Source organism: Phoenix dactylifera, chromosome 17 (genome assembly GCF_009389715.1).
Source record: "Phoenix dactylifera cultivar Barhee BC4 chromosome 17, palm_55x_up_171113_PBpolish2nd_filt_p, whole genome shotgun sequence".
Taxonomy (NCBI): Eukaryota; Viridiplantae; Streptophyta; class Magnoliopsida; order Arecales; family Arecaceae; genus Phoenix; species Phoenix dactylifera.
In genome coordinates, this window is record NC_052408.1 from 14,514,814 (window position 1) to 14,539,224 (window position 24,411).

Here is a 24,411-nt window from a genome sequence, read left to right on the forward strand (position 1 = left end):
GCAATAAAAGAAATATTCTCATATGACAACACCAAGAATAAGAACATCTAATTGCAGTATTACACAAAGCTGGTCTTCTTCCACATTAATAGATTCAAGCAGATCATATAGCAAGATGAATCAAGTATGTTAGGTGTCATCTGAGGCAAAAAAAGGGGGTGAGAGAGAGAAACTCGCACAGAACATCTCCGACGCCAACCATGAAATGCACCCAAGAACGCAAGCACATTGCAATTCAAGTAGTTTGGCATGTCTCCAGTATATTTCAATCAAAAACATGTAAACTGGCGGCAGAGAAGCCCAGTTCTTATTTTAATTTCAATTCAAGCATTGTAACTTGCCAATTCTGACATCCCCTAAAGTGAATTGAAGTAATATTGTCACAGGAATGCGACAGCAGTTGTAACCTCCATAACTATATACAAGCCTAACGAGCAGTAAGGGACAGCAGAGAGAGTATAAACTTCACAAATCTTCTATGACATGTTGAAATAGTCTGGCTACAGGAAAACAAAACAACCACTTACTTCTCTATGAATTTCTCAATGCATGTGACTAGAGTACTCTCAGGCACAGCCCCGATAACTGTATCTTTCTTCTCACCATTCTTAAAAATCATGATAGTTGGAATGCTTCTAACTCCATACTTGGTTGCAATGTCCTGGTTCTCATCAGTGTTGAGATTCAAGCATTTAAGCTTTCCATTGTATACCTTTGACAAGTTGCCAACAATAGGATGAATCATTCGGCAGGGTCCACACCATGGGGCCCAAAACTCAACAAGCACTGGAGTATCACACTCCATGACAAGCGACTGCCAAGTTGATTTTGTCACTTCTGGAACTGTAATTCAAATGACCAAAAATATGCATAGTCAAAATTTGCAGAGCAACAGAAAGTGATGAGGGATCCATGCATATACCTGTGTGCACACCATATGCACGGCTAATGTACACATTTCATATCGGAGATGGAAAAGAAAGGTTACAGGAAAGAATGGATTTAACATGAAAATACTGTAAAATAACTAAACTGGCTGCTACATTATCTACCTCTAACAAAGAATAAACATATATCAAGCACATGAAAAGAAACCTGCATAAGATATGAAATAGGCTGCCAGGTGAGAATGCCAACCCCAAAAAGATCCTTGGTAGACCCACCTAAGAAAAAGAGTTTCTTGCTATCATACCGTCATCAAACAAAATTTCATTAATATGATTTATCACTAATGATAACCAAACCAAATTTCTAACCTACATCAAATGCAGCCAACCAATCTGGAACCCAACTCTACAATTTCTAACCTAGACATAGTTCAAGTTCAGTCAGGTGAGGTAGACTTGTGTTGGATCAGATCTAGCATGGTCAGGTCTAATCAAGTTAGATCTCACACAGTAAGTCAATTCATGTTACATTGAGCATTGCCGACTTGTTTGGGGCAAGGATTCAGTAGAGTTTGGAAGAAACACAAAGTTTGGTGGGGTCAAGAGAAAAGTTGGTTAATTTGGTTGTCTTTGGGCTGCTCGAGTTTCCAACTCCAAAACAACTTATTACATTGAGTTAATTTTTAGCAAGCATAGCAATATCTAGGCCCTCCCATTCATATTAACATGGCCCAACTTGTTCCCTAATTAAAAAATCCCATTGAAATATAAAAATAAGTTATAACCTATCCGGTAAAATTTGTTCACAACCATATTTTCAATAAACTTCGAAGTTAAAGACTTTCAAATGGTTTATAAAGAGATATTTCATCTGCAGGCAGCATGGTTGCACTTTTAAAAGTGCAATATACACAAAGATCCACATGCAAAATTTTTGAAAATTTTTCATCGACTGGGACCTACCAACCTTCACTTGTTTGCCGACGATGTATGCTGTTAGTCCACTATCACTGTTAAAAACAGATGCAATTGCTAGCCTTGGCAACGCAGTGCTAAGAATCAGGCTTTGACTTCCAAGAAAGCTACGCAGGCCCTGCACCGTATGAAGATCATCACACTCACAAATGACCTCAACCACGTTTTTGATGGGTGGGAACTACAAGACAACAGCCTATCTGAATGGGATTTTTGTTTTAACTTTCCACTCCCTCAGTCGTTGGTCCATTGTAGTTCCCAGCAAAACGTGGTTGAATAGCACATGGGAAGATATTCTTTGCACGAATCTTATATAGATATGAAAGAGACAGAAGACAACATGGATGACCATTTCAGTCCTTCCCTCTCCTTAGCAAGATTAGTATTAGCATTAGGGCTGTGTTGGTCTCAAATAACTCCTGCAAACATTTAATGCAGGGGAAACTACCAATTCTCCAGCAAACGTTGTGCGTGTGAAGTGTGAAAAAAAAATAATTGATAGACACCCAACCTGAACTTGGCCCAACTAATGGTCTCTCTCTCTCTCTCTCTCTCTCTCTCTCTCTCTCTCTCTCTATCTCTATCTCTATCTCTCTCCTTAACCCAATTCACAGTGCATGGCCGTTGGCCTAGATGCACAATTAATCATCTCTTCCTCTAAGATTGGCATAAAAAGATAACCTTCCACATGCCATTCAACTCTGCTGTACCAGTACTACCAAAACACCAACAACAAAGAAGAGTGGAAAGTTGTCACAAGAGACCCTTCTAGATGGGCTTCTACCTTGGAGTCCCCGGCCATTAAAAATAACCTCTCTTTTATGTCTTTCACTAATATGATAATCTTGGTTGATGTTGGGCTTGAAAGATCCCTTGGTGTTCAAAGCTCCACATTGGAGAATTTTTCATCAAAGGATCAAAGCCAGCACCTGCACTTACGCATTCAATGAAACAGACAACCTTACTGTACATGGGTGACATATAAGGGAATATTGGATTTGCCTGCATTTATGAAAACTCTCAAAATACCTGTATTTTGGTTTTTATGCTTTTCGTACTTTTTGGTGCTATCCATAACCTAGCAAGCCAATGGTGATGTGTGCTGCCTGTGAATAGACATCTCTTTATAGATAATCCAAAAGTCTCTTGTAAGTTTGTTGAAAAATTAATTCTGAACAAATATATTATACCAGATAAACTAGTGTAGATTGTTTTATTACTTCAATAATATTTTTCAATAATTTGACAGATTATTTAATCCACACACTAATGATAACTAGTTAAAGAGACTTCTGTCACGACCATATTCCGAAATTTTAGTGCCTCTCTTCTTGTACCTTCAGTGAGTTGCCGGCACTATTGTTATAAATTCATAATAGTTGTTGCTCTTGCCCCATCTGGAGACAATTTCTAGCACTGACTACAATCATATACAAGTATAAACTGCATAAGTACATGAAATTGGCCACAAGCATGGATGCATATATACATACCACAAAAGCACTCTTAACATTTTTCCGATATTTGCCAACACCTAGTAACCTATCTAGCTCCTACTATAATCACAGTGGTTTTATAAGATCTTTTCTTGATTTAAAGTGAATAGCAACAGAAACCTCAAGTGGGCATTATTTGTCTTAAATCAGCTAAATCAGATGTATAAAAAATGATAATATTTTAATGTCTTTCTAAAGATATTTAAATTAATATATTCATATATAGAGATTTAATTTTTGTTTTAATCTGTGATCCAATCAAATGCATCATAATTAGCAAATGTCCTACCTTGTATACTTGCTCCTCAGCTTCTCCTTCCCTCTCTCTCTACCTTTATCTAAACACGGGTGAGGAAGTGAGGGATAAAAGACAGTTCTCTTTCGAACCAGAACAATGGGTTGATGCAACACATATTGCTTAAGAGAAGAGGTGAATAGCTTCAAAGCAACACATATTGCTAGCCAACTGAAACCAGCTCTTAGGAGGGAAAAAAAAAATAAGAAAAAAGAAACACCAACATTATCAAGTAGCCAAGAGAGTTACACTAAGTTATGAGCACAATTGCTTAAGGAATTGCTGCCAGGATTTACATATCAAACGAGGCTGCAATAAATTTAAGTGCTTGACTTCACTTGAAAGATGCCAATATCACCATGAAATTCCCATATCAGAACAAGATAAAAGGAATCAACGGAGACAGCAAAACACCTTTAACTTTAATCCCCTAAAAACTAAAGGAATATAAGAAAAAAAATCAATATTTATGTGATTAGCTTGACTATCATAATATGCAACAGCAATTATTATCTAACTAATGGCATAAGTATAAAAGGAATCCTGGATATTTGATCATTTAACCATTAAAAGTCATGACCCAATCATTCGAGAAATTATCGTATATATCTAAATTCATTACAACATCAAAAGCTATAAAATATTCTACAACATTCAGCTCTCCATCACTAATCAGTCAAACAAATCAGTAAATAACAAGAAAGCAAAATCCAGGTACAGTTCTCGAAATAAGCTTTCTAAAAGGTACCAAAAAAGTAACGAACTTTACCCTCTATAGCGGCCCGTGGCGCCTCACAAACCACCGATCCATGGCGGAGACCCTTACCGATCGCCACGTTGGAGGCTGACAGAGCCTTTGGACGGCGCGGAGCGATCCTCAAACCCCTAAATTCCGGCAAAAGTCCCATGCTGCGGCGGATAAGAGAGGTGGAAACCGGCGCCGTCGCCGCCCACGGTGCGGATGCCCCAATGATGCTGGTGCGAGGGCGGGGAACCGCGAGCGACTCGAGAACGGCGGCGGCAGGGGCCATTGGAGGAGGTCGAAGGGGGCAAATTTAGAGAAGCGAACCCTGCAGATTTATGGGGGGAAATGAACGAACCCTCGAGAAGCAATGAATTCTAGGGTTGTTGGATTCGAGGGGAGAGATGGGAGAGCAGCGGAATAGAGAGGAAGAGAGAGAGAGAGAGAGGCGCTGTTGTGAAATGGAGTGCTGACCGAATCCTGATCCTGATAGCGATAATTGTGGTCGGGTTTGGTTTGGGTCTGGATCAGAATCTGCGCATTGGGACCCACATCCGGCTACGTTGTGTCGGCTACGGAGGAGTGATTTGAAAATAATGCCGTTATATCTCTATAACAGTCATTATAAGAATTATTATTTTAATCTTGCAACAATTATTTTCATATTAAAAAGTGCAAACTGATGATTTTAATATTAAAATATGAAATTTTATATGATACGGTAAGTAGCAATATTATAATCACTACGTTGATCCATTTTGCATCATTATATGCGCTACAAAAGGCCCTTTCTTTTTATTGCCAACCCATTTTCATTTTGGATGTGAAAGAATGAAAAGCCATCAACCTGTTTATTGCGAAGATAAAAAACATTATTGCTCACCAATTTAATTCATTCCATCATGTATGAGAATTATATGCAAGGAGAGAAAAAATAGGACCATAGAAAAATACATACAACATTATCGTATTAGCAATCTAGAGCAATTCGCATTATATAAATATGAGCTGGACTTGTCTATACTTAAGTAGATTCCTATTCAGATTAGGTCAAGTTTGGATCGAATGATGGAGATCCCACATTAAAGATCTGAGTTGTTGAATATGATATACTATCAAATTATTTGGATATCATATAACTTGAAGATCCATAGGCTATACATCAATTGGTCAAAAACTCAAATGGTATGAAATTGTGCTTTTTTTTTTACCACTTGATGCAATAGGCTAAAATTTTTAAAATATATAATTTTTAGTTTACAAGCAGTACAAAAGCAGTAGATCACATCTAATAATTTGAATCATTGATGTAGCACTATAATTTTTTAATCTGGACTCGATTGGATCCAAGTGGGAAACCACTCGAGTGTAACCAAAATTTACCTCGTATAAATATATAGAATAGAATAAAATAGTTAGGTTCAACATGGTTCTTTTTGTTAGAAGCTTGAGGTTTGCTGACGACCGTTTCTCATTCAATATCAACTCAGATAGGTATAAATGGTAATAGATACTATTGAAACTAAATAAAAACAATATCATCCCAAGATAGTGAAAAATGTCCAGTTTCTGATATTGCTTGGGACTTTCTAAGCGAACTTACAACAAACCGATATTTTTAACAAATTGTATAAATACGAAATTGAAATTTGATATAATATTAGAGAGCATGCATAATGAACATGAATGCTATCAATGGTAATCTTTCGATAACACCATATTTTTCCATCCAAAGCACTCTTTCGACTATTTTTGCTTCCAAACAGCAGAAGTTCCATGGCTTTGTTTCAGAATTAGTGTAAGAAAACACAAGTCCCTATCTTGGAAGTGGGAACAAGTTAGAGCATAATCTCCGACAACTTCTTTTATCAACAGTAAATAAAAATAGACCGGCACACAGCCAATGACATGTAACATAAACATAATCCTAGGTGCACAAACAAAAACAAAACCAATGTAGAATGTTTCCTATAATTAAAACAAAAATTAGTACAGAGTTTCGATTGATTGATCAAACGCATGAGAGGTTCTCCATGTACTGAAATGCATTAAGCTATCTAAATTGCATTCCATACTCAACCAAGTCCCGGAGTTTCTTGAAACTCTCATCTCTCAGATTATAAGAGATGATCTCACCAGGTATACGTAAGATCAGTGACTCCTCCCCACTTCCTCCTCTAACATAAACAAAACCAATATTTTTATCCTCCTAATGGCAATCTTAGTTGGGTGGGCAATTACGGGCTCTGGACAAAAGAAAGTGGCTCATTAATGACACTATTAGTTTCATGTAAGCGCCCCAGTTCAGTATAGTTTTTAGGTTCTTTTCTTTTCCTTTCCCTTTTTTGTTGTTGTTGTTGTTAATAGTGATGGTGGTAGTTAAGTGATGTCTACGCCATTGTTCATGGGCATATTAGTATAAATCATGGGCTACGTGCTTTAATTGCTTATTAGCCATGTTTATGGGGGCCCCCTTAAGTGAGGAACACAATTCCCTTAGATCTCAACTGAAAATATCATGTATGGATATCAAAATTATGCACAATATGTCCTCTTGTGCTGAGCCATCTGAATCTCCCAAACACCTAAGCTCAAGCTCCACCGGAAACGGGTGCCTTCAACTCAGGATTATTTAGTAGACCAGTTCAAGGCGAAAATGCTTGATTTCAAGAAACATTAGCTGGTCTGGGAGGTTGCCCGGAAGCTCTCAGCCATTTCCGATCTACAGGGAAGTTTAAGTGGTATTTGGACTAATAATGTTGAAGCTCAAATGCTGCACAACCTGAGGGTGAGTGAGCAGAAAGAATGGGTTCATCAAACAATGGAAGTTCTCATCCAGATGAGAGAGCTCCAATAGTATTATTATGCTATCAAAGTTCTTAACCATATGAGGTTTTATTCTTTTCCCCTAGTATGTTGCCGTGAATCTCCCAGATAACATAGAGAACAACCGGTTCAGGCTTACACACTGCTATACTCATCCGTATGCATTAATTCCAGGTGATCCCGTCCACTGTCTGGATGAAATCTCTCATAAATTATCCCCCATGCTTCCCTCTATTGAGCAAAGATTTTGGTTGGGATGCAACGTATTCACGGAGTGGATGCATGCGTAAAAGAAAGCTTGCATGGCTTTGATATCCAAACTCACTACAAACCTTCATTATTTATGAAACATGAGACACATCATTGCCACCTTCTGGTGTATTTCTTTAACCTATCTATCTCAGAAAGAGTTAAAAACTGAGCTCAAAGACGTGTATCCATTACGGATGAGACTTAATGAGAGGGAGAGGAAATGCGAGAAGAATGGAGAGAGATGAGGGAGGACCAGTAGAAATATGAGGCCACTTGGTCTCCAGGAATGTGCCAAGCACGTGAGCTGACAATGCTTGCAACCATCCAATGAAATAGATTTCTTGAACGGCTCGAGTCGTTTGACTTCGATTACCCCAATAAAAACCTGTCAACTTTAGTCAATCATGGCATCTAATCCTTCTCTTGGTGCTAATTTAGAATTCCTCTCATCCATTCGCCGGCCGTTTATAACGGTCATATTTGGCGGGAGGCATAAAACGGTCCCAAAGGCGCAATCCCTCCCTCCCGCCACCAGGCAAGCTCCCAAAGTAGCCGGCCCCTCGCCCAGAGAGCCGAATCCTCGTCCACCTCCGGCCAACACCGCCGCCGCCGGAAAAATGGTGAAGCCGGGGGTGGTTTACCTCCTCCTAGCCATCGCCTTCGTCATCCTCCTCTCCTTCTCCCCTACGCCTCATGCCAGCCAAAAACGCCGCCATGGCCGCCGTCTGGCCCACCACCATGCCTCCTTCGATCCATTGGTGGATAAGCTCGAGCGGCGGGCCGAAGAGCAGGGCTTGCTCGACCCCGATACCTTTCAGGAGAAGTTGAACGCCATTTTCGATGACCGGGACTGGAGCAAAGTGCCAGAGTTTGGGGTGTTTGAGGAGTACTTCGGCGAGGAGGGCCGGCTCAATGTAACAGAGCGGTTGACGTATCTCTTCCCATTGTTAGATAGGTATCCAGAGGATGGGACAATTAGCTTCCAAGAGCTCGAGGTTTGGAACCGGAGGCAGGCGCTGGACCGACTGATCTACAGCACCGAGAGGCAGATCAAATTGCATGACAAAGATGGCGATGGAGCAGTTACCCTTGAAGAGTTTTTGTCTCATCTTTCCAAAGAAGAGATAGGTCTGCATGATTCTTTCATCTGGCTGTTATAAAGTTTGAATTGCATCTTGTTTATTCTTCTCCTGACATTATTTATGGAAATTTCTTGTGCTTTAAATATTTGGGATCATCAAGAGATGTTCCCTTCCCTTCTGATTAATTATAGCTTTATAGTCAATTCATTATAATCTCCTTCTAGCAAAAAAAAAATTAGAATCTCCACCATATATATTTTTGATATTCGTTTAATAACAGCCACATCAGACATTCAACCAGAACATAAGGTCTTAAGAGGAATTATTTGTCTTAGATTCTTCTTCCAATATCAAAATTTAATTCCATAGAACTTTAATTATGAGTAGATCGGAGCTCCACTGTCTTTTGAATAAGTTCGGTTTTCTTTTCCATTCTATTGATTTTTTTCATTTTATCTTGCTTCTCTATGAATCATAATTTAATTTTCTTACCTATATATCTCTTCATAGTTTATGGATATCTAATTAATGCATCATATTTGTGGTTGCATTTGGTTTCAAAATAAGATCGTTTTTAAGTGAAAGGAATAATGAAGTCAAGTTACTGAGAAAAGTTTCTAACAATGTCCTAGCTAATAATTTAGGCACGTTATGATGCTGCTCATTTGGAATGTTTCCATGGTACAGATTGGGACAACAAGGAACGTGGTAAAGGAGGGTGGTGGAAGGAGCAGTTTCTGAATGCAGATAAAGATGGCAGTGGATCGCTTGATAGCACCGAATTTAGGGAGTAAGAGCAGTACCTTCTTTTGTTAAAGGAACTTTGATCAAATACTACTTCATTTTCTTACAAATAATTTATGCATTGTAGTAAGAGCAGTACCTTCTTTTGTTAAAGGAACTTTGATCAAATAATACTTAATTTTCTTACAAATAACTTATGCTTTGTAGCTTCTTACACCCTGAAGATAGTAGAAATCCAGCAATCCAATTGTGGCTGCAGAAGGAAAAACTAAGGTAAATGATGCCAACCCATGAAACATACTGGACATTCAATGTTTTATTAGGTAACTTGCTGTTTCTCGTTATTCTTATGTTTCAAGTTATTTATGCAAAATTTCTATGGCACCAAAATTCAAAATTGATGAAGGTTAATGATATTGGTGTCAATCAAGTTTAAGAGTGCAAAGAAATACCACTAGAGAAGCAAGAGATGTGGCCTCCACGACCTCCACGAGAAAAGATATTTAGGAGTTTCCTGAATAACACTTTGCACAAATAAACGAACAATGAATTATGTGTCTGGCTTTTCTTCTTTTTTTTTGGTAATTGAAGAATGTGTTTCCCCCCTTCTTTGCTAGGAAAAGCATGAACTTTTGGTAGATTTCGTAAAGTTGGCTACCTAATCATCAGTATCTTTGTTCTCCACATTGTTGATGATGGTTCTGATATAGTCTCTATATCTCTTCATTTCAAAAGTCTATTTTTTTTTTCTCATGTTATCTGTGGTTTATGAGGAATAGAGAAATGGATCAGAATGAAGATGGGAAATTGAGTTTCGTGGAGTTTCGTGATCGACTTGATGGCATCTATCTGAGTTTTGCTTCATCTGAAACTGATGGGGCAGATGACTCCAAGCATCATCAAGATTATGCCAAAAGAAAATTTGGAGAGCTTGATGTCAACAAAGACAAGTATGTAATTTAAGATTCCCAGCTCATAATACAATAGATAGAGCCTATTAGTCCTTCAAAATTTTTTATTAAATATTATTCAATCCAATATTTGATGAAGTAATCTGTGCATTGCATGAAGATTTTAGCCCTTGATAGGTATCGCTGGCAAATAAGGATCCGTAAACCTTAATAAACTAACTAATTAAATAAGATAAAGCATGTTTGTTTTGGTCCTGGTTATTCACTAATTCTAGGATTCTATAATATCTTTCAGAGTTTTGACAGCAGAAGAACTGAAGCCCATAATTCATCACCTTCAACCAGGGGAGTTTTCTTATGCCATGCATTTCACAAAGTACTTGATGCATGAGGTTAGAATTTATGTTTCTTAATCCGATAGTTCGCTATAACACAACTTAGAAAACGATAATTTCGCATAAATAATCTGACTAAAAAAGGATATAAAAGTATATTTTAGTTGTGATTTCGTTCCCTCGAAGTGACTTAACTGCTGAACTTTTCCATTTGCAAATGTGATCTAGGCTGATGATGACAGAGATGGCAAATTGACACTGAAGGAGATGCTAAACCACCATCAGGCATTCTATAGTGCTGTTTTCGAGGAAGGGCCCTTTGATGACTATGATGATGTTGATGATGATTATGATGATGTCCATGATGAGTTCCGGTGACAATCACCATTTGAGATCCCTTTTTTTTTCAAGAGGGATTTTTGGTGGGACTGTACTACCTTAACAATTTTTGCAAAGAAAATGACGGTTATACCTTTCTCAGAAGCTTGTTTTGTGTCAAGTGTATGAGCATACTGACCTCTTACAGCCAAAAATCATAGCATTAGGATTCTTTTCCAAAACATCTATGTAGCAGGTTGCTAGAAAAAAGAGGCTTTGACAGCAACTAGAAACTCCATTTAGTCTGAGAGCATCAATTTGTGTTACTTTCAGTTTTTCCTTCTTCCCCTTGTCTTCTTAGATAAAGGGGGGGGGGGGGGGGGGGACAATTTTGAACTAAAATTTTGTTTATTTGTCTTTTGGATTCTTTTTGAAGATTTCAAACTGGCAAGATATATAATGAACAATGTTAAAGAAGAGGCATGCTATTAGTTAAGATAAATACTTGCATCCTAAGCGAGTATTAGCAAATCAAACAGGGATAGCCTCGGATCATCTGATCTTTGTGAAGATGGCAAATTTCGTTACGCATCTTGCTGAAGAAATCTACATTACAATTTGCCTCTCAATTGCCATAGGAGATCAAAACTTCATGTGCAGTGAGCCAACCACTGCACTGAAGAGGCTTTTCTAAGCCAGCAGTAGTTTGTTCAAGAATTCCCTCCAAACCAATCGATGAATTCCCAGATACCAAGTCAAATAACCTTGGTCTAACGTGAAACGGGCCAAAAAAAATCATTTTCCTGTGTTCTTGATTCTTCAAGAATTAGTTCAAAGAAACACAGAGCAAATGTAAAAACAGTGAACAATATTAGATGCTTTAATATAATTCACAGATTATTCCTACTACAGCACAGCTCTCATAGTAATCAAAGGGAAAAAAGCTAAAGGGATAAACAAACTCTCTAAGACAACCTGGAGAAACAATTTTAGTGAGATTATCTGGGGAGCTAAGGGCCACATGCCTGGGTTTGGGGTGGGCAAATAGGAGAAGTATATTTTTTAATTCCTGTTTTGTGAGTGTTGTTTACTAATCTAACAAAAGTACCAGCCTTAACAGTGGTTAGACTCTTAAATGCTGCCATGGACTACAAACTTCCTCTTGATGTGGTCGCAATATTCAAATCATTTATGCTGTATATAAGCAATCTTTGCACTTATGCATGCGCATACGGTCTTGTATAAATGCATGCATATTTGCAAGCTTCTTTATGCGTAGCTCTCTAATGTTTTAGATCCTTGAATTCAACCTAATGACATCCCCTAAGAAATCTTAGGCGCCAATTATCAAATTATCTAATCAATGTCATCAAAATACATTTTGCTTAATAGTTAATACAAACATGAGATATGGGTATAGATGATTTCGACGAACAATGAGCTTATTTCAATGATGCTTAGAGACAGGCAACCAAGGATGCTGGCACGATAGCTGGCTTGAATGTTGCTAGAATTATCAATGAACCAACAGCTGCTGCTATTGCATATGGTTTGGACAAGAAGGGTGGTGAGAAAAACATCCTAGTTTTTGATCTTGGCGGTGGGACATTTGATGTCAGCATTTTGACTATTGATAATGGAGTTTTTGAGGTTCTGGCAACAAATGGTGACACCCATCTGGGACGTAAATTCTTGTCTTTTGCTACTTCAATAACTTACTATTATGCAATTTACCCAGATCTAATTCAAGAAAAGAAGATGCTTGCATATATCGTCATTTCTTAATCGGCGCTACTGAGTGAGTTACTCAAACATCTGTTTAACCCTGGGCAAACCATGTGCAAAGATTGGTATACTTGGTTTCCATATTGTGAATACATGCTTGAAACTTGAAATCACAGCCTATAATGTAATGCATAGTTGAGCCAATTATTTGGATTGAGTAAATTTCAGATCTCATCTTGAAATCTTGTTTATTTGTGAGCTATGTTTTTTGATAGCTTTGGAAAATGAAATTTGTCTTCAGTATTTAAATAATTAGTGTAGCTGACTTTATGCAAGCTTGCAAACATAGGTTGTTGGTCTCTTTCTGTCTGAAGATTAACTTCAGACCTTTTTTTTCGCATTTGTTTTGCAGGTGAGGACTTTGATCAGAGAATCATGGAGCACTTTATCAAATTGATCAAGAAGAAGCACGGAGAGGACATCAGCAAGGACAACAAGGCTCTTGGGAAGTTGAGGAGGGAGTGTGAACGTGCAAAGAGAGCTTTTGAGTAACCAACACCAAGTCAGGGTGGAGATTGAATCTCTCTATGAAGGCTTGGATTTCTCTGAGCCACTGACCAGGGCCAGGTTTGAAGAATTGAACATGGACTTATTCAGGAAGACTATGGGACCTGTCAAGAAGGCAATGGAAGATGCTGGATTGGAGAAGCATCAAATTGATGAAATTGTTCTTGTGGGTGGAAGCACCAGGATTCCCAAGGTTCAACAGCTTCTGAAGGACTTCTTTGATGGAAAGGAGCCGAACAAGGGGATGAACCCTAATGAAGCAGCTGCATATGGTGAAGCTGTGCAAGGAAGCATCCTAAGTGGAGAGGGTGGTGAAGAAACCAAAGGTACTACTTTTTCCATTACTATTGCTCTGGCTTGATCATGGAGACTGGTACCCCAGAGCTGTAATCATTCGAATGGCAACATAAGAGTTTTCCAGCTGCTGCCAAATTACATTTCCTTAGAACATAAACCCAAATTGATCCAAGTCTTTTAATTTGAAAAATAGTAATTGTGCTGACAAGCTTTCTACTGTCTATGGTTAAACCTGGATGCAGATATAATTCTTTTGGACATGGCACCTGACTCTTGGAATTGAGACTGCTGGTGGAGTGATGACTAAGTTGTGCCCGTGGCAGCTAAAAAAAAAAAAAAACTTGGAGGGATATATATGTAGTTTGACTATATCAAAACAAATTGGTATCATAGCATAGATTTGACGTACTAGTTCTCAACTTAGCCGTCGTAAAGGTTTTATATAAATTGGTAAAACATCCCAAAAGATAATTTGGACAAATAAATTTTTTTTAAAAAAAAGTTATTTTCACACATCCATATTTTTTAACAGAAATAATTCAATTTCAAATTACTTGAACAATTTTGTCACTAACCTTAAACATTTTTTACCTGCCGAAGGAATCACTTTACATACCCCAGTGGGTGTCCTAATGCATGTTCAGCTAAAGTTTTGGCTGACTGCTACGCTAAAGTGGAGAATAACATATCGAATGAACAAGCTACTACCCTCTACTCTCCTAATATGTACTGTATTATAACCTAATTTGATGCTTATTTCAGGTACATGGCAGTGCTCATAAAGATATATTATATTTGATATAAAAAGTACATTCGCTATAAAAAATATATTCACGTAAAGATATCTTTTTGAGTCCAAGTACAAAAACATTGAAAATTTCAGAATTAAATAGAGTTCGTGAAAAATTAAAGTAAGTGGAGGTCAGCACTATTGACCCAATGCTTCCATTCACGTGCAGCGCACGTGCTATCACTAACCGCCCCAAGAAACGGCAGTTATGAAAGGGAGCCTTCCCTGAGCCACCCCCCAAAGCATCCTCCCTCTCCCCGCGCTTTTACTCTCAAAACTCCCTCCTCCCTCTCTCTCCCTACCCGAGAAGAAACCCTCGCCGTCCGCCGTCCCCCGTCCCCATGGGCAAATGGACCTGCCGTTGCCCCCGCCGGGAGCTCTCGTCGCCCGCCTACGTCCCACTCTCGCTGGCGCCGTCCATGGCTGGATCCTCTTCGTCCCAAGACGAGGGTCCCGTCCGCTTCCTCGGAGAATTCTTCGACGAGTTCTTGGAATACATTCGAAAGAAGTACCAGGAACGAGCGAGAGGCCTCCACCGCAACGCTCCCAGCCCTTTCTGGCCGTTCGGTGCCCCTCGGAAGGAGCCGGTGCCGGGCACCGGCCGCCGTCACCCGTCCGAAGACCCCGTCTTCCTCGCTCTACTCCAGTACCTGATCGAGACCACCTACTGGCGAGGCCTCGGCTACCCTCTGAGCAGGGGTCTCGCGCGTCTGTACCTCCGCTCTCTCCGCGGTGACATGGCGGGAGTGGAGGCCTTCGCCCACTTTGTGGACAGCGATGATCCATTCACTGCACACAGGATTCTTGCACTCGGCCGGAAGACCAAGTTTCTTGGCCAGCAGTTTAGAGAGGCGGGGATCAAGTGGAAGGGTGTGCTCGATGAGGTCCAGGAGGATGACGATTCGATCAGGCCAGCTGGCTATGCTGATGATGGCAGCAGTAAGAAATCTTTAATGCTTTTAGATTTTATTCGGTTAAGCAATTGAATTCGTATGGTTCTTTTTGGGAATGCGTTAGGATTAGATTGGGTTTTTGGTATAGTTCGCGATTCTTTAGTTATTGACTCAAAATGGTATAGGCCGCTATTGATCAATTTATATATCATTTGGCATAATTTTATAGCTTGTGACTTAAATTGGATTCTTGATTCTTGCTTTGATGGTATAGGCCTTTGTTGTTTCATTGCCAGATTGCTGAGAACTGATCGATCAATATACCTGTTTCTTTCATTTTATTACATAGCTTATGGTATAGCTTATTCTTTGAGTAAACAAAAGGTTTTGTTCTGTTTCCTGAAATAGTAGCAATTCCTTTGTTGTTGGTTCCAGCTTTGATGCTGTAGGGCTTCGCACCTGGAATTAATTGTTATATGAGTTTAGGTTGAGTTCTTGGTTCAGGACAATGTAGTTATTTGTTGATTGGTTGCCAGATCGCCAAGTGCTGATCAATTCATATGGTTCTTTATTTTGTAATTTATCTTAATATATGGTTAGATGTCCTCTTTATTGTTCAATAATGCAGTTGGTTCTTTTGGAACAGTTGGTGATTTCTTTGTTATTGTTTCTGAATTTGCATTATGGGACGAACACTTGAAAATAATTATTATAACTCCTTATATTTTTAGATTGGATTGTTGATACAGAACGATGCAGACCTTTATTCATTCATTGCCAGATGACTGAGGGCTGGTCAACTAATATAGCTCGTTCTTTCATCTTAGTTCATATATTATGGTTTAGATTTTCTTGTTTATAATAACTAAATAAAAAGATTTATTCTGTTTCATGAAATAGTTCTTTCATTATTGGTTCCAAAATTGATGGTGTAGGGTTTGATACATGGTATTAATTATCATAGAAATTTACCTTAGGGTTCCTGACTCATATGATTTGGACCTCTATTGATTTGTTGCCAGATTGCCAAATATTGGTCAGTTAGCATGATTCTTTTCATTCATATTCTATCACAGTATACGGTTTAATGTTATATTTATTATTCAATACATGCAATTGGTTCTTTTGGAATAGTTGGGATCAAGATTCGCCGTCTCAGTTCCGGTGACATAATAGTACTGTGTCGGTATGGGATCTTTTCGTCGTGTTTGCTATCCGTACAGGGTACCGATACTAAACCGGTACAATACGGTACATGTTGTGCATCCGGTTTAGGCGGGTACGGCAAACCATGGTTGGGATTCTTCTGTTATTGGTTGCAAAGCCTTGGAGACGATTGTTATAGCTCCTATTAGTTTCGGAGTGGATGCTTGATACAGAATGGTGGAGGCCTTAATTCATTTATTTCCAAATCATTGAGGGCTGATCGATTAATTTAGTCCCTTTCTTTCATTTTGTTTCATATTATATGCTACATATTTTATTGTCATTGTTCAAGAAAACAAAATCTGATTGATTTCTTGGAATAGTTGGTAATCCTTTTGTTGTTGGCATGTGAATGTGAATGGTGCAGGGCTTGAATGCTTCAAAATGATTAGTGTTTTTATTAAATTCTTTCCAGATCACTGGGGGCTGATTGATTAATAAGTTCTCTTTCTTTCAGTTTTATTTGTCAGTATACATTATAAGTTATTTATTTAAAATCCAAGAATGCAGCAAGATTTGATCATTTTTTTCGGATGGTTAACTTTGTTATAGGTATGCAAATTTGAATTCTGCAAGCTTGAACTCTTGGATAAAGTTGATATATAACTTGTAGTGAGTTTAGATAGTTTTCTTGATTTGGAATGACGTAAACTTGTACTCATCTATTGCCACATTGTTCTAATCTATAAATTTGCTGCAAAATAATTCATAGGTGTAGCACTGATGAACAAGAATACAAGATTCTTAGAGACGAATTTACTGCTTGCTGTATGTAGTTTTAAAAACTATTACATGCTTCAAAAAATATTATAGGTTCCATGCTTCAAAATACATTATAAGCATGCTTTGTTTGCAGTAGTTCAAAGGAGCATGTTACAATCATATGGTTTCATCATTAATATACTGACTTCTATTCTTCTTTTCTGTGATTATGACTTGAAATTCTTTTTAATTCCCTCAAGTAGCTTTATATGTAATTAAAAGGTGCTGGAGTAGCAGGATGTCTGCATTATCTGATCTGATGATGCACTGCATTTCGAGTAGAACTTTTACCTGTGCTTGTTGGGTTTTCTGATTAATTCCTACAAAATCTAACAGCAGTAAAAATGATGCTTAATAATTATCTATTTGACACAATTTTTCATATTTTTTAAATCACAATATAACTGGACAGCAGTTCAGTCATGTCTTTTTTTCTTTTACCTTTTTTTGTCTTTTTTCAAAAGAAAACTGGAGGTGGGTGGACTCATTGATCTTAGCTATGAAAGTATTGGACTTAAGAAAAAGCAGTGATGTATTCAGTTGATGAATTCACTGGCAGGATCTTCGTTGGGATCAACCATTGGGATAGATATAGGAACCTCATACTCATGTGCTTCTGTTTACAAGAATGGCTTGTTGGTGTGCTTACTCAATGACAAGGGCAAGCATGTGACCCCATCGTGGGTGGCCTACACTGATGAGAAGCTAATTGGCGAGGATGCAGAGAATCAGGCAACTGTGAATGCTGAAAGAACCATTTTTAATGTCAAGCGACTAATTGGAAGAAAGTGAGCTTTTTCTCTCAACCGTCAATTTTCTTGATGATCCACTTCCTTTACAGCCTAGCCAGTCAGTAGATGAATCCTAATAATGTTTAAATACACATCATCTCTAGGTTTGAGGACCCAGATGTACAGGATGACATGGAGCTTGTGCCATACAAGATTGCTAACAAGGATGGTGAACCCTATATTAAAGTGAATATGGAGAGTGGTGTGCGGTCTTACATTTTCAGTCCTGAGGATATTGTTGCATATATTATTGCAAAAATGAAGGAGAATACTGAACACGCAGCTGATATGACAATCAAGGATGCCGTTGTTACTGTTCCAGGTAAAAAAAAAAAAAAAACCTTTAGCCAATATCTTCGTCTGTATGCAAAGTTCAGTTATGATCCCTGTTTTTTTCTGCAATACAGACTTCCTAACATATTATATTTTTTTTCTTGCTCCAGCTTACTTCAATTATGCTCAGCGACGAGCTGTCAAGAATGCATGCAGCAAAGCTTGCTTAAATGTGGCCAGAATAATCAACGAACCAACAGCTGCTGCTATTGCAAATGGTCGATATAAACAAGATGGTCAGAAAAACATCCTTGTTTTTCGCCTTGGTGGTGGAACGTTTGATGTCAGCATCTTGAGTATTGATAATGGAGCTTTTGTGGTTCTAGCAACAAATGGTGACAAACTAGGAGGTAAATTTTCAAATATCCTGACAAAACATTTTACTACTGTCATTATCTATTAGGTTACATGTTCTTTTAAAACTGAAAACCTAAAAATAAATATAGAAAATCCATATTGCACATCTGATGGAGCATTTTTTTTCCCTTTCTAATTAGCACCAGAATTCCAAATTCTACTTGAAGATTATTGTGTAATGTGAATAAATTGGTAACCTGCTTTCCATTTACCTTGGAATGCAGATTTAGAAACTTTCGATTATACTCTGGGACAAAATATTCTAGTTCTAAACTTTGGGTTTTCAGATAAAACATCTGTTATGTATGGGGCGTAATGAGTCAGTGCATCTGACTTGATATAATCACGCACAAATACTGGGTTTTTTCCCATGCTCTAGTAAGGTATGGGAATTTTAATATACTACATACAAAGTTAACTCCTTTTTCCTCCTTACTTTTTGTTTTGCAGGTGAGGACTTTGACAAGAAAATCATGCGCTACTTCATAAATTTGATCAATGAGAGGCATGGAAAGGACATCAGCAGGGACAAGCAGACTCTTGGGAAGTTGAGGAAGGAATGCGAAAGTGCCAAGAGAGTTTTGAGTAACCAACAAGAAGTCCAAGTGGAGATTGAATCTCTATGTGAAGGCTTTGATTTCTCTGAGCCACTGACACAGAACCTGTTTGAAGAGTTGAACGATGCTTTGTTCATCAGGACCATGTGGCTTGTTAACAAAACCATGAAAGATGCTGGACTGAGCAAGTATCAAATTGATGAAGTTGTTCTCACAGGTGGGAGTTCCAGGATTCCTAAGATTCGGCGGCTTTTGGAGGACTACTTTGGTGGAAAGCAGCCAAAAATGGAGGAGGTCGTAGATGAAGCAGCTGCGGAGGGTGCAGCTATAATAGGAGGCATTCTAAGTGGGAACGTCTGTGATTTTACTGAAGGTTTTAGTTTTCACCATAATAGTTTCTTTATGTGCAGTTAGGCTAGTTCTTTGAAACTTCTAATGATTCACATATCTGTATTAGGAGCTGCTCTGCAGCTGTTAGATCGTACTTATATAGAAGAAAATTTCCCAGTTGATAAAGGGCTTTTCTAGATGTTAATAATATTGTCAATTATGATAGTAATATTTTTTGTCGTCATAATCAATTGTGTATGCAGATATGCTTATTTTGGATGTGGAACCTTCTTCCACCAGAACTGAAGCAATGACCACATTGATTCACAGGAACATCATGATCCCACCCAGGGAATCTCTAGTTTTCACCACTTACCAGGATCAGCAGACTACTGACTCCACTCTGGTATGGAAAACTTTTGCTTTACATTTATCTGTTATGTAGCTCTAAACAAATCCCCTTGAAAGTCAGCAAGATGTGAGGGTTTGATCAAGTAAATATGGCTATTGCTGCTTGTTGGTTTTCTTACATTTTCTTTCTTTTTCCTTTTTGTCTAGGTCTTTGAGGAACAGAATAGTTTCAGAGAAGACTGCCGGATTCTTAGTAACAAGTGTGCAGCTTGGGCTTGTTGTGGTGGTGTGTTGGTATCAGCAACATTGGTTGCCTTGGCAGTGGTGACATTAAAGTTCACTAGATACTAGACAGGTCCCTTCCTCAACTTCCCTTCTTTTCTTCTTGTTGGTGCAGTTTGACCACTTATGAATACCTCACAGGGAATTGCATAGGCTGCCCACAAGGTATTACCAAATCATTTTCCAACTACCTAGCGGTTGCCTATTCTTGATGGATTATGTGCAACCTATATCTGCTAGCCAATTTGCTAGCTATCCGATTGTTCTCTTGGTGGATTGAAACAGAGACTGCAATAATCTGCTTTTTGTGAGTTTGTCCTGAATTCCTTGGATGATCCTTTCTCTCAGGGATGTTATTCAAAATTTTAAACTTGAACTATTTGATGTGAGTTGGCACGAGTTTTGACATGTTTAAGGTGCCTAAATATCAACCATTTTGCTTCCTGAAGTATTATATGTTTCCAAGGCTTCAGCCTGATCAAATTGGGGTGGAGAAACACCACCTAAAACTGGTTCATCTTGTTTGGTGCTCTAAACACCATTACCTGACAGCTTTCCTATAAATGCCTTGCATGCTGGATCTCTATGAAAGCGGCACCACCTGTACTTTCCAGCATTATGCTGACAAGCAGTTGTCTGCTCCAGCTTATGCTGTTAGAAACTCCAATTATCCAGCTCCACAGTTGTATCTAGAAAAGGTCATGTAGTAACATGTTTCTTGCTTGCTGGATCATTAGTTATGCATTGATCAGCTCCCTTCTTTATTGTTACTTCACATCATCTGTTCCAATTTGCATATTACAATATCAAATAAGATGATCCTTATGTTAAAACAATGGAATCTGCCACATTGATGATGAAGTGCCTGCAGAAGTTGTTGACCAACTGGACATTGAGTAAGACATAATCCTGTGATTCTATTTGTTGGCATCTTTGATTGTGTTTAAAAACAAACTCCCGATTGTGTGATCTTGGTGCTGGGGAAAGTTCCTCTTCATAATCTTCCATGAAAATATTATTCCTCTTAGATTTATTAAAAGCTTCCATAGTGTTATGATTTTTCTCACTTCACCTGCTGATTAGTGATTGCTTGGGAAATGCATTCGTACATCTGCTTGAATGTCATATTTTAAGCCTAGACAAAATGCCAACTTATACATTCTTATAGTCCCTTGCTGAATTGCAGCAATCTTTTAAATAATATTTTGTGGAGAAAACTGCTCTGAGTCCTCCAACTTTCAAGATGTGCATACACCAAGAAGCCCCTTATTCTTTGTTTGTCGAGGAACCTACCTAATTCCCCTCCAGTGATCTCATGCTAATTGGTATTTATGAATCTCAAACATCATTATCAGGTTTCTCTTAGACTCCTGCACAATACGGATAGATAAGGTGACGCTGGGTCGCCTTGTCTAGTTCTATGTTCCAATCCAAACCACCTAGTAAGGCTTTGGTTAAGTAGAACCATAAAAGCTTCAGTAAACAAGCAATGATAGATCCAAATCATCTCTAAAGCTAGGAAACATGTTCTGCTGAGCACTTGACATACAAATTTTTAGGAGTCTTTCACATGCATTCTCCATATCATATTTGATTAAGAGCTTTTCTCTTAGTGACCTGTTGAATTGTGTGCAAGGCCTCTTGTATGGTCATTGTGGTAGTTTAAGAAGTCCTTACTTATCTTAGTTTGCCTGAATGTTTCCAATTTTATTTTGGTTTCAACTACCCAAAACTGCTTGCGTGAGATCGATTCCTGATTTATCATATCCATAGATTGAAGAATTCTCGTGTCTCCCTTGCGGTTTACTCGAGATTGGTGTAACACTCAGGATCTCATCCAAACTGGCTAGCCGGAAGGTATTATTTAGGTTTTTTGATCTTGTATAATTATCCAAAATTTACTCAGCAAATAACCGATACTAAACACACGCCCGCATGGGTCCTCACATATTTTTCCCGTTCAAGCTCTGACGTCCTGTCAGACTAAGGGTTCAAATCTATTTAAATCTAATCACAAACACCATGATCGACTCGTGGTCAGCTCTAATAGATCCGTGTTGCAGTGTCCTCTGATCCACATAGGTTATGGGTCGGATCCGCTCTGATACTATTTGTAACAACCCAGGACCTCACCCAAAATGGCTAGTCAGAAGATATTATTTGAGTTCGTTGATCCTGTATAAGTACCCAAAATCTACCCAAAGAATAACCGATGTGGGACTAAACACACGCCCACACGGATCCTCACATGCTCCTCCGTTCAAGCCCTGACGTCCTCATCGGGCTGAGGGTTCAATCCATTCAAATCTAATCACAAACGTCACGATCGGCCTGTGGTCAACCCCAATAGATCCGTGCTGCAGTGTTCCCTAGTCCACATAAGTTATGGGCTGGGTCCTCTGATACCATTTGTAACAACCTAAGACCTCATCCAAAATGGCTAGTCGGAAGGTATTATTTGAGTTTCTTGCTCTGCATAATTATCCAAGATCTACCCAACGAATAACTGATGTGAAACTAAACACACATCCGTACGGGTTCTCACAATTGGAATCATTGATAATATGAGGGTCTATGCCCCATGTAGTTTTTTTGTACTTTTTTTTTTCTACTTTTGCATTTTTTTAATGGAACCGAAGTGGATTTTATTAATTTGTACTTCTTGTATCTTTTGTTGACTGTACTCAAAACATGCAAATTGAGGAATTGGAATGCCAGCTTGTTGTTTAAATATCTTTTAGTATGAGAGCTAAAAAGGCAGAAAAAATTGATTATCTCTTATATAAATATAATGCTTGGGTATTTTTTTCAAAGGAATGCACGCAATCTTATTGGGAAGGAATGCACGCAATCTTAGGCCCTGTTTGGGGGAGCTTTTGGAGGGCCAAAAAATACTTTCTGGCCCTCCAAAAGTACTTTTAGGGAAAAATGTGTGTTTGGTAAAATTTTCAAGAAGCTGTTTCAGCTTTTGCGGGAAGCTGAAAACAGCTTTTTGGCAGAAGCTCAATTTTGGAGCTTTCCGAAAACGCTGTTTTCAGCTTTGTCGGGAAGCTGTATTTTTGACCAAAATACCCCCATTTAAAAGTTTCTTTTTCCTCCCAAAAATTTTAATCTCACCGCCTCTTTCTCTCTCACCATCCCCCCTCTCTCTCTCTCTTCCTCTCTATCTCCTTCTCCTCAATGCCGTCGGCCCTCCTTTTTTTTTTTTTTTTTGGGGGAGGCAGCCACCACGCCGGCCACCCGTGGCCGCGCCCCCCAGCCCCCACCCGAGCCCCCCGCCGCTGCGACCCACCACACAGCCAAAAAAAAAAAAAAGGAAGGGGAGGAAGGGGCCGCCATGGCCGCTGCCTCCCCGGCCGGCCCGCCGTCTCGGCCCCCTCCCGAGGCCCTCCCTCCCCCGCGGTCGCCGCGGCACGCCGTCCCGGCCCCCTCCGAGCCCCTCCTCCCCCGCGGTCGCCGCGGCACGCCGTCCCGGCCCTCGCCCGAGCCCCCCTCCCCCCGCGGTCGTCGGGGCCCGCCGTCCCGGCCCCCTCCCGAGCCCCCCCTCCCCCGCGGTCGCCGCGGCACGCCGTCCCGGCCGCCTCCCGAGCCCCCCTCCCCCCGCGGTCGTCGGGGCCCGCCGTCCCAGCCCCCTCCTGAGCCTCCCCTCCCTCCGCGGCCGTCGGGGCCCGCTGTCCCGGCCCCGTCCCGAGCCCCCCTCCTCCCGCGGCCGCCGCGGCCCGCCATCCCGGCCCCCCTCCCGCGGCCCGGTCCCCCTTCCGGCGCCGCCGGCTTCGCGGGAGAAGAAGAAAGGAGAAGAAGGAAAGAGAGGAAGGAAGGAGAAGAAGAGAAGAAAAAAGAAAAGAAAAAAAAAAGAAGAAAAGGAAAGAAAAAAAGAGAAGAAAAAAAGAAAAAGGAAAAAAAAGAAAAATAAAAATAAATAAATAAATAAATAAATATGTATATAAATGAACGAATAAATAAATAAATAAAATAATAAATAAATATATTTCAATGAAATAAAATAATAAATAAATAAATAAATAAAAATATTAGTAATTATTTAACCAATTTTTTTACCTAGTTAGAAAATTTGTTAGAGAAATAAATGGTCATCAAAAGAGTAAAAAATTAATTTATACTAATAATTATAATATTTATATATTTATTATTGTATTATACTATAAATATAATATAATATAATATTATGTTATGTTAAATAATTTAATATTATTTTAAATTATTATCCTATAGTATACAATGTTATAGTACTATATTATAATAATATTATGTTACATTACATTAATATTATACTATATCATATATTT

General features: G+C 39.0%; 3 protein-coding genes and 1 pseudogene across 3 annotated transcripts; 3 read left to right on the plus strand and 1 right to left on the minus strand.

Moving 5' to 3' along the window:
- Positions 1 to 261: 261 nt before the first annotated feature.
- Positions 262 to 4,852, minus strand: LOC103721865 (thioredoxin 1-like). The gene is made up of 2 exons (XM_008812234.4): positions 4,423 to 4,852; positions 262 to 843 (listed from the first exon to the last, which is right to left on the minus strand). Exons 1-2 carry the CDS (start codon positions 4,682 to 4,684, stop codon positions 524 to 526), a joined length of 582 nt encoding a protein of 193 aa, XP_008810456.2. The 5' UTR covers positions 4,685 to 4,852; the 3' UTR covers positions 262 to 523.
- A 3,164-nt stretch (positions 4,853 to 8,016) lies between these two features.
- LOC103721873 (calumenin-B) lies at positions 8,017 to 11,028 on the plus strand. The gene is made up of 6 exons (XM_008812244.3): positions 8,017 to 8,601; positions 9,243 to 9,345; positions 9,507 to 9,572; positions 10,079 to 10,249; positions 10,506 to 10,602; positions 10,774 to 11,028. Exons 1-6 carry the CDS (start codon positions 8,091 to 8,093, stop codon positions 10,921 to 10,923), a joined length of 1,098 nt encoding a protein of 365 aa, XP_008810466.2. The 5' UTR covers positions 8,017 to 8,090; the 3' UTR covers positions 10,924 to 11,028.
- A 406-nt stretch (positions 11,029 to 11,434) lies between these two features.
- On the plus strand, positions 11,435 to 14,251 carry LOC103721874 (annotated as a pseudogene).
- Positions 14,252 to 14,583: 332 nt separating this feature from the next.
- LOC103721875 (luminal-binding protein 5-like) lies at positions 14,584 to 20,173 on the plus strand. Its single transcript, XM_008812245.3, has 7 exons — positions 14,584 to 15,181; positions 17,663 to 17,891; positions 17,999 to 18,216; positions 18,338 to 18,577; positions 19,035 to 19,514; positions 19,735 to 19,877; positions 20,030 to 20,173. The coding sequence occupies exons 1-7, from the start codon at positions 14,584 to 14,586 to the stop codon at positions 20,171 to 20,173; spliced, it is 2,052 nt and encodes a 683-aa protein (XP_008810467.2).
- Positions 20,174 to 24,411: the final 4,238 nt, after the last annotated feature.

Bases quoted from the DNA above. Each gene is read 5' to 3' on its own strand.
- LOC103721875 (XM_008812245.3), top strand. From the start codon at position 14,584: ATGGGCAAATGGACCTGCCGTTGCCCCCGCCGGGAGCTCTCGTCGCCC. The intron at 19,515-19,734 runs GTTTTAGTTTTC...TTGTGTATGCAG, and splicing joins CGTCTGTGATTTTACTGAAG to ATATGCTTATTTTGGATGTG. The intron at 19,878-20,029 runs GTATGGAAAACT...CTTTTTGTCTAG, and splicing joins AGACTACTGACTCCACTCTG to GTCTTTGAGGAACAGAATAG.
- LOC103721865 (XM_008812234.4), bottom strand. From the start codon at position 4,684: ATGGCCCCTGCCGCCGCCGTTCTCGAGTCGCTCGCGGTTCCCCGCCCT. The intron at 844-4,422 runs GTAAAGTTCGTT...TTTGAATTACAG, and splicing joins GCCACGGGCCGCTATAGAGG to TTCCAGAAGTGACAAAATCA.
- LOC103721873 (XM_008812244.3), top strand. From the start codon at position 8,091: ATGGTGAAGCCGGGGGTGGTTTACCTCCTCCTAGCCATCGCCTTCGTC. The intron at 9,346-9,506 runs GTAAGAGCAGTA...TATGCTTTGTAG, and splicing joins GATAGCACCGAATTTAGGGA to CTTCTTACACCCTGAAGATA. The intron at 10,250-10,505 runs GTATGTAATTTA...AATATCTTTCAG, and splicing joins CTTGATGTCAACAAAGACAA to AGTTTTGACAGCAGAAGAAC.